A 14112-nucleotide genomic window follows, 5' to 3' on the forward strand; every position below is an offset into this window, starting at 1 on the left:
CCACCCCAGTGGTTGTGTAGCTATGGAGGGAACATGGCAAGGGTTTATTGAGTCTTCATAAATATCCTCGCATGTATAGGAGGAGCCAGACAAAGCATTAGGATTATATTAACACTGTAACATTTTGTCATGTGCTATACATTTTGAAGTATGTCTTCCTTGCAAACCTCATGTTCAAAGGTACAAAAAATAACTACAACTATTTGTATATGGCCACTTAATTTTCGCGATTTTCTACAATGATTTCTAGGCATTTTCAATGAAAACCTCATCAGCATTTCTAAATTGAAAAAATGCACTGTTTTCCCCAAGGAGATAACGTTTATTTTCTTTCTTTCTTTCTCTAGGTGGTTAAGACTCTTCCACTGGTCAAGGCTCAAGATGGAAAGGTCGGCAATTCTTCTGTCAGCTCTGTGCCTTCTTGTAACCTTTGCTACAAGTGCAGGGCAAACAGCTGCCCCAGCTGGATGTGGGACGGGCCTCTGGTCCATGTATTATAACCTGTGTGACCTGAATGCGGCATGGGGAATCGTGCTAGAATCCATAGCCGGTGCTGGCATTATCTCAAGCTTCATCCTTCTCATCATCCTAGTAGCCAGCATTCCCTTTGTCCAGGACTCCAGAAAGAAAAGCCTGATTGGCACCCAAGTCTTCTTCCTCTTCGCCACCTTGGGACTCTTCGGTATTGTCTTTGATTTCATTGTCAAGCCCTATTTTTCTACCTGTGCTTCCAGGAGGTTCCTCTTTGGGGTCCTCTTTGGAATCTGCTTCTCATGCTTGTGGGCCCATGCCATCAGCTTAAACTTCCTAGTGAGAAAGAACAGTGGGCCCCGAGGATGGTGGATCTTTGCCATCGCTGTGGGGCTTGCGATGGTGGAGGTCATCATCAACACTGAATGGCTGACTATCACCATAGGCCGGCCTCCGTATGCGGATCCGTGCGACTTTTTGAACATGGACTTTGTGATGGCTCTCATCTATGTCATGTTCCTTATCTTAGCCACATTTTTGACCACATGGCCCATCTTTGATGGGAAATACAAGCATTGGAAGAAGCATGGTATCTTCATCCTCCTCACCTCAATCATGTCCATAGCTATTTGGATTGTCTGGATTGTGATGTATGTGTACGGCAACATGCAAAGAGGGTCACAGCTCTGGGATGACCCAACATTGGCCATCGCCTTGGTGTCCAATGCCTGGACCTTCCTCTTTTTCTACATCATCCCAGAGATATCCCAAATTACAAAACCTGGCTTGCAACAGGCCTTTGAGGAAGACATGTACCCTACGAGGGGGGTGGGCTATGAGACCATACTCAAGGAGCAGCAGAAGACCCAGAATATGTTTGTGGAAAATAAGGCATTTTCGATGGATGAGCCTTCAGCAGGTAAGAAAGAGTCTGTAATAGTCAAATTAAAGTTTTATTAGCTATCTCATAGTTGTGCCTTATGGCTATGGTACAGTTCTGTCCAGCTGTAAATCGATCATGTACACCATGTTCCCAGTCACTTATTTATTTGTAACCCTGAGGGCACCCTCACAAGTTTGATTCCCAGCTGCCAAGCTCCCGAGGGCGCCGAGTCCTACAAGTCTGTTAACATTTTTATTTGTGCGTTGTGTTTTCTACCTCTTGTATCCTTCCGGATGAATTTAACTGTAAAGCGTTCTGATACCCTCAGGCATGTTCGCACAATAGAAAACTTTCTAAATAAAAATAAATAAATCCTGAAAGAAGCAGTACTACACTAAAATAAATTCAGAAGCTTCACCAAGAGACACTCCAAGTAACATGTTTGCAACAAACCTGGGGCCATATTACAGTAAGGGTGTTTGTGCTGTCTGTGCATCTTTAACTAGTTGAGTCAGTCCTAGTTGGGCAGTGCACCATATCACTAATAATGCGCTGCCCCCAGGGTAGCCGCTGACCCACCCTGGTGCAGTGCATTATTGAAAGACGGATGGCTGATTGAACCAGCAGCCTGCCTTTCATAGTACAGGCGGCACCCGACGCACACTTTCAAGGGTCGGCAGAGATTCACCTGGAGGTGGATGCAGTGAGTGACTACAGGTGATCTCTAAAGGGGGGTTCCATTGGACCGCTTTTAACCACTTTCGGAGGGCACCTTATCAGTGCAGTGACTGTGAGCCACCTCTTTGTGGCTTGCAGTCACTGTGCCCCCGACGGCCTCTTTATGTCCATAATACTGCACAGAGCCAAACTCTTTCCCATTTTTGCATGGAGCCGCACCCTCATGCAAATAAGGGAACGCCCACTTAGGATCATGCTGGCACTATATATATATATATCGGTAATACTAGTGCTTTGAATGGGCCTGTACTCACAGGTACTGAGTACCGGCACTTCTTGTTTTTACTAAGCAGAGTACCGGCACTTTTGCAGTGGCTAAGGAGAGTACTGGTACTCTGATCAGATACTGGGGAGGTGCCTGTGGGCCAGCTATGGCCCGTTTATTTCACAGCATATTTGCCGCTTTGGCGCCTGCTGGAGGCCTGCCGCAGTGGTAAGATGGCCTCTGCTCCTGAAGCTCTCATTGTCCTCAACCACCCCCTACCGGGACTCCATGCTGGCTCGAATTGTTGTTAGTGTATTAAACATCAGCTGCCAGGGGCACAGTGATGTGTGCAGCGTGAATGGGTGGGAGGAAAGAGAGCCTGCATAGGTGACCGTGTCATTAAACGCTTGGCCTCCCACTTGCTCCTGCAATTCCGCCCCCACCCCTATCCACCTGACTGGAGGGTATTTACTGAGGAGGTGGCTGGGCTGCACCGGATAAGATTGTACCCCTATGGCCCCAACTGCATAAGTTAAACCCTTTAAAAACTAAAATGGAAGAATACACACGTCTAGCAATTTCAAAATGGCATGAATTTTTATTTGCTCCTATTTTTGTAAGTAAATAACCATGTTTATGGATTTAAGAGAAGGTGTCTGTAGGCAAAGATTTGTGAGGTGCTGATGTGAGAAAGTCAGTGTAGAGTGTGTGTGAGACAGACAGCAAGTTGATAAGAGAGGATGTGGTTACAGGAGAACGATACAAGGGGTGAAAAGCAGTAAAAAATGATGTGGAAAATTAATTTTAAGAAAGTTTTGAGAAAAGTCTAAAGGTGACGATAGTGAGGAAGGGAGTCAGTCATGCGTATGCTGTGAAGTGGAGGAAGGTGTCAAAAAATTGAGAAAGGGATGTGCGAGAAAAAAATAGATGTAAGGGTAAGCGGAGAATATGCGAGACAGAGAAAGGGATAGGAGGGTGAGAAAGATGAGGATGTGACAGCCTATTTAGGGAGTGTGGTTAATCAATGCTGTTGGAGAGTAGGTGTGACAAAAGAGAGGATTTTGTGTGATAAAGAGAAGAGTGGAGGGACATTTTTTGTGCCAATGGGCAATACCACCCCAACCCCTGCCCACCTGCTGGGACATTGATATGGATGAGGTGGTGGAGATGGCCTACGCAGCCTTCCTGGAGCCCAGGTGAGGTGGGAGGAGGTCTACTAACCTGCCCATCAAAGGCCACTATTGTTCTTCCCCTAACCTCTGCCCTACTGGACTCTGCATATGCTCACGACCCTGCAGTGCGCACTGTCTGCCACTGCAATCTCTCCTGCCGTGTGGCCTTCTGCCGAGGGAAGAGGAAGGAGAATGGGGTGAAAGAAGGTAAGGAGTGAGGGGCCAGAGATAGAAGGAGCAGAGGAGAGTTTAAAGGGGAAAAAAAGAGACAGAAGGGGTAAGTGCAGATAGAGATGGGGAAGAGATCGAGACGGCTATGGAAAGAGTAACAGAGGCACAGAGATGGCAGATTAGAAATAGAAAGAGTGATAGTAGAGAATTATAGGATACCTTAGGGGTAAAGAGAACGGGGCAGCAAGAGAAATCAATACAAATGGAAGAGAAGTGAGTGGGTGAGGGATTGCGAGATTAGAGATGTGAAGATTGGTAGAGAGTATTTGTCTGCTGGTTTGTGGGCGTTTGCCTGGTTGTGTGTATGTTTGTGTGTGAGAGAGAAACTAAATCAGATAGGGTGGGAATCAGGACACCCAGGAGGTATTTGAAAAGAAATGCTTGTTATTAATGATGCTATGCCAGTCTCTCTCGTCCTGGTCCTCATTGATTCTTAGCCTGGAAGGGCTAAATGAACTGATGATGGCTTGGTGCATTCAGGGTTTAGAAGCTCCTTGCATTGCTCCCAGAAGTACTTCACACCACCCTTTATTAGCATATGTACCTGTTAATCTGCACATATGGAAGTTTGAGACAACTGTCAAGGGCAATGCAAGGGAAAAATGAATACTCAACAGAAGTGTTTCTATCACCATGTCTAACCCCGCCTCTAACCCCGCCCACTAGGCCCACTAGCCACGCCCCTAACTCAATTTAATGAGTACCTGCACTTATTTTTTTCCATTTAAAGCACTGGGTAATACCGTTACTCCCCGACAGCACTTTGTGTAATATGCCCCCAGGTCTTTTATCCTTGATCTCGAGTTGTTTTTGAATGAACAATCACAACATCAGGAATTTGAAATCTTTGCTCCATAGCAGATATGTTGCAAGTAATGTGCTCACCTCACACACACCATGTCTCAGGTCAGACTGGACACAGCCCACGATCCAGTTACTAGCAAATTAATTAGTCAGTTTGGTGATTTTTATGTGCTCTTACATTGTATCTTCATTTGCACGTTAGTGGTTTTTAAAAGAATATAGAACTCAGCTGAAACAGAGACTGACTATAAATGCTGACCTTTTTGCGCCAGCTTATTTAAACCAGGCGTGCTTGCACTCTCATATACCGCGACCTCTGTGTTTGGGCTAGGAAAGACATGTTCAGGCTGCAAACACTGACATTTTAATAAGTACTTAGTGCAAAAAGATTTGCTTGCAGTCATATGCAAAGTGCAGTCCATGCACAAACAAGCACCACACTATTCAGATAACATTAATGCTAACAGGGATACTGTATAACTTACTTTATTTGATTAGTGTAGTCAAGCACACAGGCAGTGAATACTGCGCTATTTGTATCTGTTCTTAATTAGATGGACACACTTTTAGACTAGAGTCTCTGCACTATTTGTCTTTAGTTAGCATCTGCTTAGGCTAGGCTGAAACGCTGCCAGACAGCAAAAGCAGCAGCAATATTTGCATGTTGTTCTCATTAGAGTAACAAGGATTGGTAAAGCCAATAGGTTTTGCCTATGAGATATTTTAGCTTCGGTACAGATTTTTAGCCATGCTGTACTACAGCACAGCTGCTGTTCAGCACAGATGAAAATAATGTAAAAAAAATAAGTAAGGGGGTCATTAGGATGACGGGTGGACTTAGTCCGCCCGCCATCGGAATTCGGGACGGCCCACCATAAAGGCGGGGGTCCTGTGGGGGGTAAAAGGATGCGCCCGCCACAGGGGCGGGCACATCCTGCATTTATAACATTGTGGTGGGCGGTGCTCTCTGCACAATGCTATAAATGCATGTATGCATTTGCATACACATAGCGGCAGGCACCGCGCGGTGCCTACCGCATTGTATATGGGGGCCACCAAAGTGAAGACCGCATGCCTTTCCGTGGCGGCATCTGTCCTGGCCCATCGTAATATGGCTGGCGGTGTCTAATAGACACCGCCACCATATTAAACCTTTTCTGCCCGGCGGCAAGGCGACCGGTGCGGAAAAGCGGCAGACGGTCTTGCCGTCCGCCGCGGTCCCACCCGCCATACTAATATGGCGGGGGGGATTCAGGAGAGGATGGCCGGTGGATTGCTCCCGCCAGGCTGGAGGTGGCTACCGCCAGCCTGGCGGGAGCAATCCGCCCGCCATCCTAATGGGACCCTAAGACAGAGCCATCACATCATTTGGTAGGCACGTGGCAAAACACAGTTGAACACTTCAACAAAATTAGGCAAGAATTTTGTTTGTTTTTATTACCAATCCAAGATGGATTAGTAAAAAAAGTTGTGCAAAATATATTTTTTCAAATAGCACTAATGCGCTTGGTTAATATAGAGCTAATATTTTTTTTCTAAGAAAATAAACACGGAAGTGGATTGGGATGAAGAGCAGTTGGGGGACGAGGCAACATGGAGGGAGGATTGGAGAGGAGCTAATTGCTGGGGAGAGAGAAGAACAGCTAGAGACAACAATGGGGAAGCACACAGATAATGGAGGGTACGGTATGTGGAAACACATGGGTAAATGAGGGTGAGCAAGATGGGGGTGTGCGTGGAAAATGGAGGGTGGGCTGATTGGGCTGATGAAGATGGGAAAGTACATGAACAATAGAGGGTAGGTGGGCAAAGGGGGAAGCACACAGACAATGGAAACGGGTTGGGGAAGCAAAAACGACAGCAGAAGGAGAGCTGGCGGGGAGATAGCAAATCAGCAGCTGAGGGAGAGAGAGATAGGGGAGAAACACACCCAGAAGAGCACGGTGTACACAAGGGAGACAGATGGAAAACGTATGCACTCATAGAATGCTTACACTAAAAAAAAAAGGTAGCACCGTAAAAGGGAGAGGTAGAAGGACACAAGAAATAGGTCCATGCTCCAGGGAAAGGAACAAATACCAAAAGAGAAGGGAAAACTCAAGAAAGTTAACGAATAGGAAGCGATCAAATGTGAGTGGCAAGAAAGCCAACCAATAATAAGCAGTGTGCGCAAACAGCATTCTGTCTCTTAGGCGAGGCCTACAAGACTGTGTTACGTGCCTAATGCAATGAGACAGAAGGTGTAAACAAGATGTGAACACTGTGTTAATGCTGTATTGTTGATACCATGTACCTTGAGCAGGCAGTCACAGCTATAAAATTGCAAGGATGTGCATTTTTACTTAGTGCTTAGTTTAGGGAGGCCCTCTTGTAACTCTGGAGTCTGTCCTATTTGATTGCTATGCTTCCTCGAGGCAGGTTCAAATACAGGAGAGTGTCATAGAATGAGCACTTCATTTTAAGTGACATATTGTTTTTTGACATACTTTATTAGGTGAAATGTCGCTGGGCAAATCTTCATATCTTTCGGTATTTTGCTCTTTGTATAAGTCCTTTGCTCACAACCTTTATGATTATATAGCTGAAGAGTAAACGCTCCTTCAATCCAGCGTTAAAATATTTTTTGAAGTTATGGTTTGAGGGCAGGGTAAAAATGGTTCACCTTTTATGTCAGCTAAATGTACTAATAAAGCGTGACTTTAACAAAAGAGAGGGGCAAACGTATGGAATAACCCCTGCAGCGTAATGTATGGACTTACAAATCCACTGCTGATCGAACTACCAAATACATCTGACATGCCCGCTGTACTCCGGTTCCAACATTAGACATCGCATTCAGACTATTCACAGCTGGAGTTCTCGTTAACAAGCATGTGTTTACTCTTGATTTAATTTTATTTTCTCTTTTTCTATTTTGAAATGTCAAGGAAAGATACCACAGGTTCCACAATTCACGCCCTGTAGCGGCTCTTGCTGTCACTCACAGCCATCTTTACCTTCATCTGAGGCATTATGACCCAAGAGCAGTGTTGGTATATGTTAGTGACCTCAGTGGGTCTGTAAAACAAGTAATACATGTGTTTCTACCAGGCCGTGTTTACTACAGTTTAACAAGTGGCAGCCTTTACCCCCTTCTGAAGTTCTGTACATGGTGTGATCTTCTTGCCTCTTGGCTACCACGAACTAATTCTAATTCCACTGTAGCATCACGTTTCTCTTACCTCACTTCCAACCTTTCCTACTTGAACTAGAACTTTTGGCGTCTTGCGTGACTAAGTGCTATGCGCGCTGTGCAGGTCTTTCAATTCATTCATCCTGATCCTCGACTGCAGCTGTAAAAATAAAGTTCCATGCGTAGAGGTGACATAGTAGACATAGCTGAGTAGTGTCTTTTAGGTTATTTATTAAGTCCATAAGAACTGTGGTAGCTGCCCCACCAGGAGCAGCCTGCTAGCAGCTCAGCCCATCTTCCAACTGTCAACACTCACACCCAGGCACCCAAGCATTCCACTCATGTCCAGCACACCAACATTCCATATAAGAGTGTGGGCTGAGCAGCAAGGAGGCTGCTTTTGGTGGGGTTTCTTTCTGTTCATTGTACATCCTTCTTACCATCTTACATCTTGCTTAATAAACCACTTGAAGATACCACTTGGACCGGACATTCTTTCAATTACAACAGCGGCTTTATTGTTCTCCAATTCCCAGCAGATGTAACTTCTCCGAAGTGAGCTGAGTTATTTTCTGACAAATCTGATGAACCTGTGCTATTGAATTTGATGTTTAACAGTTGTTTCCAGGGCCGGGTTATATTTATGAATAGTTACGTGTAGATAGCTAAACATAGCATTCACCCCAACATCCAGTGTAGATAAGGACACCAGCACTCAAAGATTTCAGTTATGGCACTTTATTGAAGTCGCCAATTGCCAGAGATAGATAAATATAGATGAGAAATATTATAAAGTGCAATCCTTGCTAATCATAGTTAGGAATCAACAGAGTGCTGTACACAATGAATCTTATACAGGAGAGGGACACCAGGCTTAACTGCCTTGTAGACAGTAGAGCTGGCCCTAAAGGTGAGGATTGAGGTTAGAGGGAGTCTTAGTTCTCTGGACGTCACAGTGATCTTGTTCTTACTTCAGACATTTAATGAGGCATGCTGTTGGAAGGAGGGTGTTCTTCAGTGTGGTCAGCTGCATTTCAAGGATGCCATCCATCAGAGCACCTCCTCTCTGTCAAGATTTGAAAAGTCTAGTGCAGTTCTTATGTCTGCTTTCAGTATGGAGGGGTTTCATGCTGCAGAGAAAGGTCAATTCATTACAGGTAGTTGTCATATTTTGAGTGGTTTGACCTTGAAGCTGAGGTTGGCTTAATGTACAATCCCAGAAACTTGGCACATGTGGACGAGTCGGGGGTTGAAGTCATCAATATTCATCTCAATGAGCTAGGTATGTACCTCTTATTGCTTGAAGTCACTAGCCATAAACACAAATTATGGGTTTCTGTTTCAGATAGCACTTGGGCATCCAGGCTTGGATCAGAGTAGCTGAGTCCTTCGTGTGATCAATGTCATTGCTAGATGAGACTTTCAGATAGAGAAGCATGTTACCAATGCACTGGTGGTTTCTGTTTTTTAAATTCGTTTTATTAAACCATACTGGTCACAACTTTACATAGACACCTAAATCAAGTAGAACAATTATGGAGACTTGACAGTTACATATCATAACACACCTTATACAGTGAGACATGATAGTTATTCCAATTATGGTGATGTTGGATCACCTTGGGAAGGAAGAACAGGGGGGGTCACGTATGTATCCATGATACGCATTCCATCATAGCAATCCATTTTTCGGGGCAGCCACGAGGGACATGAACAGTTTTTTCCCTGACCATACACCAGTCCATATCCTCCTACAAAGCTTCAAGCTTAGGTGATGCTGTTGCCACCCACAGTCGTGCGATATTTCTTTTGGCACCATTTGACCCAAAGTTGCCCATAGTTTATCCTTACTGTTAAGATCTATGGGTTCCCACACGTTCAAGAGACACCTCTTGGCTTCAGGCCTAATCACAATTTCCAATACTTCGCTCATGCACTCATGTACCTTCTTCCAGTATTTCTGGACCAGACCACACTCCGATATAATGTGCAGAAAAGAGCCCTGTAGGCCACACAGTCTCTTACATAGCCCATTAGTTGCCCTACCCATTTGCACCAGTCTGGGTCCAGAGCCATAAATTCTATGCAGAATCTTTAGTTGAATGAGGCGTAATCTAGAGGAAATCACGACTTCCCGTGGGGAGGAAACTGCCTCTTGCAACTCCTATCATCCAGCTCTAACCCATCCCTCTCCCAATGCTCCCGTAGAGGTGCAAGAGGACGTAGAATGTTGTTGATGAGTTTTTTATATGTAATGGAGATGACTTTATCTGGCAGGTAGCCATCAAGCAGTCTGTCCTACAGTGGAAAGAATTCTGGGGGAAGGGCCCCACTGAAAGGTTAGATTGGAGAGAGTGTCAGACTTGCAGGTAACTTAAGTATTCAGTGTCTGCCAATTGATGTGCATGCTGGAGCGAGGCAAACAACAGCACTTTACCTGCCTCCCATAGGTCGCCGATCTGTGACAACGCAATGAGATCCCATTTGTCAAACCCTTTTGTCCTCCCCAGGGTGCTCAGTTGTTCCGAGTGCCATAGCGGGGTGGCCAGTGTGAGTTTTTGGCCCCAACCTAAGCTACGGTTCACTGCGTGCCAGACTTGGACTGATTGCTTTGTTGTTCCTGTTAGTAAATATCTGCGGGGTCTGGAGTGGAGTACTCTGTTGAAGTTCCCCCCGGAGAGTAACCATCTGTCCATCCTGTATCCAGGGTCGTCTCCGAGACGATAGGTGCAGTGGTCACGGCTGCCAAATGGGCTGCCCAGTAGTACTTTCTAATATCTGGGAGCCATATACCTCCATCGTACCACCCACGTGTGAATTTGTGTACTGCAATTCGGGTCTACTATCCCACAGCAGCTCTCTCTGGATGCTCTCTATTTCCTTGAAGAACCTAGCTGGGATCAGATCTGTGGAGTTCTGCAGGATGTAGAGGAAGCGTGGAAGGGACATTATTTTGAAGAGCGCTGCTCTTCCCAGTAGTGATAGCGGCAGTGACTTCCAGGTCGCGGTGTCGCACTTTAATCTTTGTAGTGGGGAGGAGGTTGCACTCGTAGCGGAGTTTGGCGTCAGAGGTAATGAAGATTCCTAGATATTTAAACCCCTCTTGTGCTACTTGTATAGGGCAATCCCTAGGTAGGGAGGGAGGATCCCCATGTAGAACGTAGAGCAAAGACTTACTCCAGTTGATTTTATACCCAGAGTTTTTTCCAAAGTTCATGAAAATATAAAGAACGACAAGAAGCGATTTTTGGGGAGAAGCAAGATATAGGAGAACGTTGTCTGCATACAAGGAGATACGGTCCTCCCATCCCTCCATCTACTTGAGTCCCCTGATTAGTAGGTCTCTGCGTATCCAGGCCACTAACGGTTCAAGGCATAGAGCGAAGAGCAAAGGTGAGAGTGGACAGCCCCTTCGAGTCCCTCGACTAAGGGTGAATGTGTCCGACTTCCTGTTATTAACTATTACTTGTGCCAGAGGGGCAAAGTAGAGAAGCTTTACCCACCCAATGAAGCCAGCGCCGAAGCCCACTGGTGGTTTCTTAAGTCCTTGTTGGTTAGCATGACTCCTAGGCAGTACGTGCACAGGTTAAAGATCATTAGAGAGACTATTACATTTGGTGTGCATTGCAGGAAATAGGAGTGTGCTCTGATCTAGATCGAGAGATGTGCACATGAACCTGCTGAGCATGTTTATGCAGTTATGACTCAATTGATTGCTTAACAGAGCTATTAAAGCCCATTTGGCATCTATGGGTTTCAAAGGGGACTCAATAGTCTACTGTGTGGAACATTGTGGAGAGGTAAAGCAGGATGAGGAGACAGGAGTCACAATTGTGATAGACTAATAGAAAGCATCAAGGGTGCAAGAAGCACTTGGAAAGTTGCTCTATGTATCGCACTAACATCTGAAACTATACTCGTAGTCTTGAAGAAGGCTGTTGAGTTTGTTAGGGATGTCTTTCTAAATTGCTATGCATTCAATCTTGGAGTCTTCAAGAGGTGATTAGGCGTGGGATTTAAGCAGTGCGGGATCATCCTGTAGGGCCCTGCACCTGCAGGAGGGCTTGCGACCTCTGCTAAGCTGTCAATAGGTTTCATGGAGGGCCTTTCTGGTCATTAGGTCTTCTTGTATCTGTGCTCATTGCCACTTCTTCTCCTGATGTCTGATTGCTGATTTGCTGCAAACTAGTTCTTCACAGTACCATAGTGTGAAGTGCTTGGCCTTCACAGAACGGTGACTGAGTGAGGCATTACCATCTAATGTCATCTGGAGGGCGTGGCTGAAGCTAGATAATAGGGTCTTAAAATCACCATTAGGGTCAGACATGGTTGTCAGATACACAAGGGCATCTTAGAAAATATTTGTCGGAAAGTGCTTGAAGCCTCTGTTAATTGTCTTTGATGACTTGGGCTGACCTAGGTGGCTGGGAGTCATGTTTAGCGGGTTAAAGGTGATGGTGACATTGTCAGTCTATTCTACATGTTGCATTGAGTGGTCTGTGCAGGTGCTCATGACTCTGTGAGTCAAATGGTGTGAACAGTGACAAGCTGAGCTATGTTGTCTGTGACCAGCAGGATAAAATAGGCGACCTTCATGGCCTTGCAGATGCGTCACTTGGAGCCTGGAATTCCCGAATATTTTCCTTCTGTATCTGATTGGGGTTGCAGTGACGAGGTTGGAAATCTTGGTGTTGAAAGTTGAGTTGGCATCAAGTGGATGGTAGATGAGGTGAAAGGTGAAAGCCTAAATGAGATGAAGTTGGGTTACAGCTGGAATGATGAGTGAGTGTGCAAGGTTGTAAAGTATGGCTGCCGATGAGCTACATCGTGTTGTTGATGAGTGGAGCTGCCGTTCTGTGCAGAATGCATGGATTCTCGCCCACAGGCCTTCAAAAGGTCCCGACAGGCTCTAACTGGTGAAGTAATTGTCCTTGTCTGTCCCTTGCTTCGATCTCTAGTCAAGGGTGTCCTGCGAGACCAGAATTTTAAGAATTCAATTCAAGCATGTGTGTTCATTGTTCGTTACTTGTCAACGTTTGTTTTCCTTTGCTTTTCATGTGCTCTACTATGCAGACAAGAGTCAAGCGCATTTCTATGTTTCTTATTTGCTGATTCCTTTGATGCAAGTTTATTGGACTACATCTTCCTCTCGTCTGTGTAAATGCCCCTTTTATCTGTCTTAATGTCTACAGGTCTGAGATACTTTTTCCACGATCTTCTTTACTGTCTCCTCTCCATCTGTTTTCATTCCTGCTTCTTCTTCCACTCTTACTGCATCTGATAAAATGTAGGTTTCCTTTTGTATTCTACTTTGACGATTTAATCCATACAATATGAAGTAAATCTGCTCTTTGTTATTATCCTTTTCTCCAAAACTTCTGTCTCAAACTCTTGTTCAAATTTGGTTGAATTTTTCTTAAATTATATTGTTCCTTTTGTGCGGGTGTCCAATTATATTCTTTGACTCTTTTACTTAATGCAATGCTGACTTCAGTTTTCTGCATCTGTTATTTATTCTTATCTATTTTTGCCATGGTGCTCTTATCTCCTCCACCATCGCCAGCTTCCTGTTTTAGTTTCATCTCTGCATTGTCCTTGAGTGTCTGCATTCATTGGTTCCTCCTTATCTTTTGGATCTATGCATTCCTTAGCCTTCTGACACATTCTAAAGGGCTTCTGTTGTTCTTGCTTAGTTTCTCCTTGACTTATTGCATGAACTTTCTGTGCACTTTCAATGCTTTATTCGTTTACAAAATGCCTTATTATTGCTTACTGTGAAAACCTGGCAGCTCCTTTTAGTAGGCATTATTTCTCTCAAATTGACTGTGCTTAAGAAACATCTTGGGGCCATTCCTTAAACTTTTTCAGCTTGCAAAGGACGTGGACCTGTTGCACAGAATACAATATTCGGGCCATCAATTCAGGCACTGCAGATGTTTGAAGGCACATATTGAATGTGGCTGTACTTTCTACAGGTGTGTGTGTGTGGTTTAAGAGATGACCACATAAGTGCACAATGAAAGGTAGAAAATGCAACTGTGCTGAACAGACACAAAGTAATAGCTTTGTGGGTAAACACTGACATTGCAAAAGTCTTGGACTACTCTCACAGAATTTGTAAACTCATCCTTCCTTTCAGAATGTATACATGCTTCAATACACAGCAACATAGCTGTCTGCAAAGATCTGTTCTTACCAATTATTTTTAAACAATACAGAGAGAGGTCTTTAGCTACACCCAGAGGACTATATTATTTGCCTTATGCTATTGGCTGTTTGGTGTATCATTCCACCCTCTATGAAGAGCTTTCATTGAAATGAGTAAGGGGCTATTCTACATCTCGAAAGGTAACTCATTCATCACACTGGATTGTCACATTCAAATATTTATATTCTATATAGAAAGCAATCCTTGTTGCTGCTTTTTTATCTGTCT

The 14112-nt window shown here is 44.6% G+C and overlaps 1 protein-coding gene across 1 annotated transcript in view; it reads left to right on the top strand.

The window, feature by feature from the left end:
* The window catches only part of GPRC5C (G protein-coupled receptor class C group 5 member C), a 137481-nt gene that overhangs the window by 45432 nt on the left and 77937 nt on the right, over window positions 1-14112 (top strand). Inside the window, exon 2 of the mRNA XM_086931000.1 lies at window positions 348-1390. Within this exon, the coding sequence (XP_086787126.1) occupies window positions 382-1390 (1009 nt within the window). The 5' untranslated portion in view covers window positions 348-381. The remainder of the gene's footprint in view (window positions 1-347; window positions 1391-14112) is intronic.

Source organism: Lissotriton vulgaris, chromosome 7, assembly GCF_964263255.1.
Source record: "Lissotriton vulgaris chromosome 7, aLisVul1.2, whole genome shotgun sequence".
NCBI lineage: Eukaryota > Metazoa > Chordata > Amphibia > Caudata > Salamandridae > Lissotriton > Lissotriton vulgaris.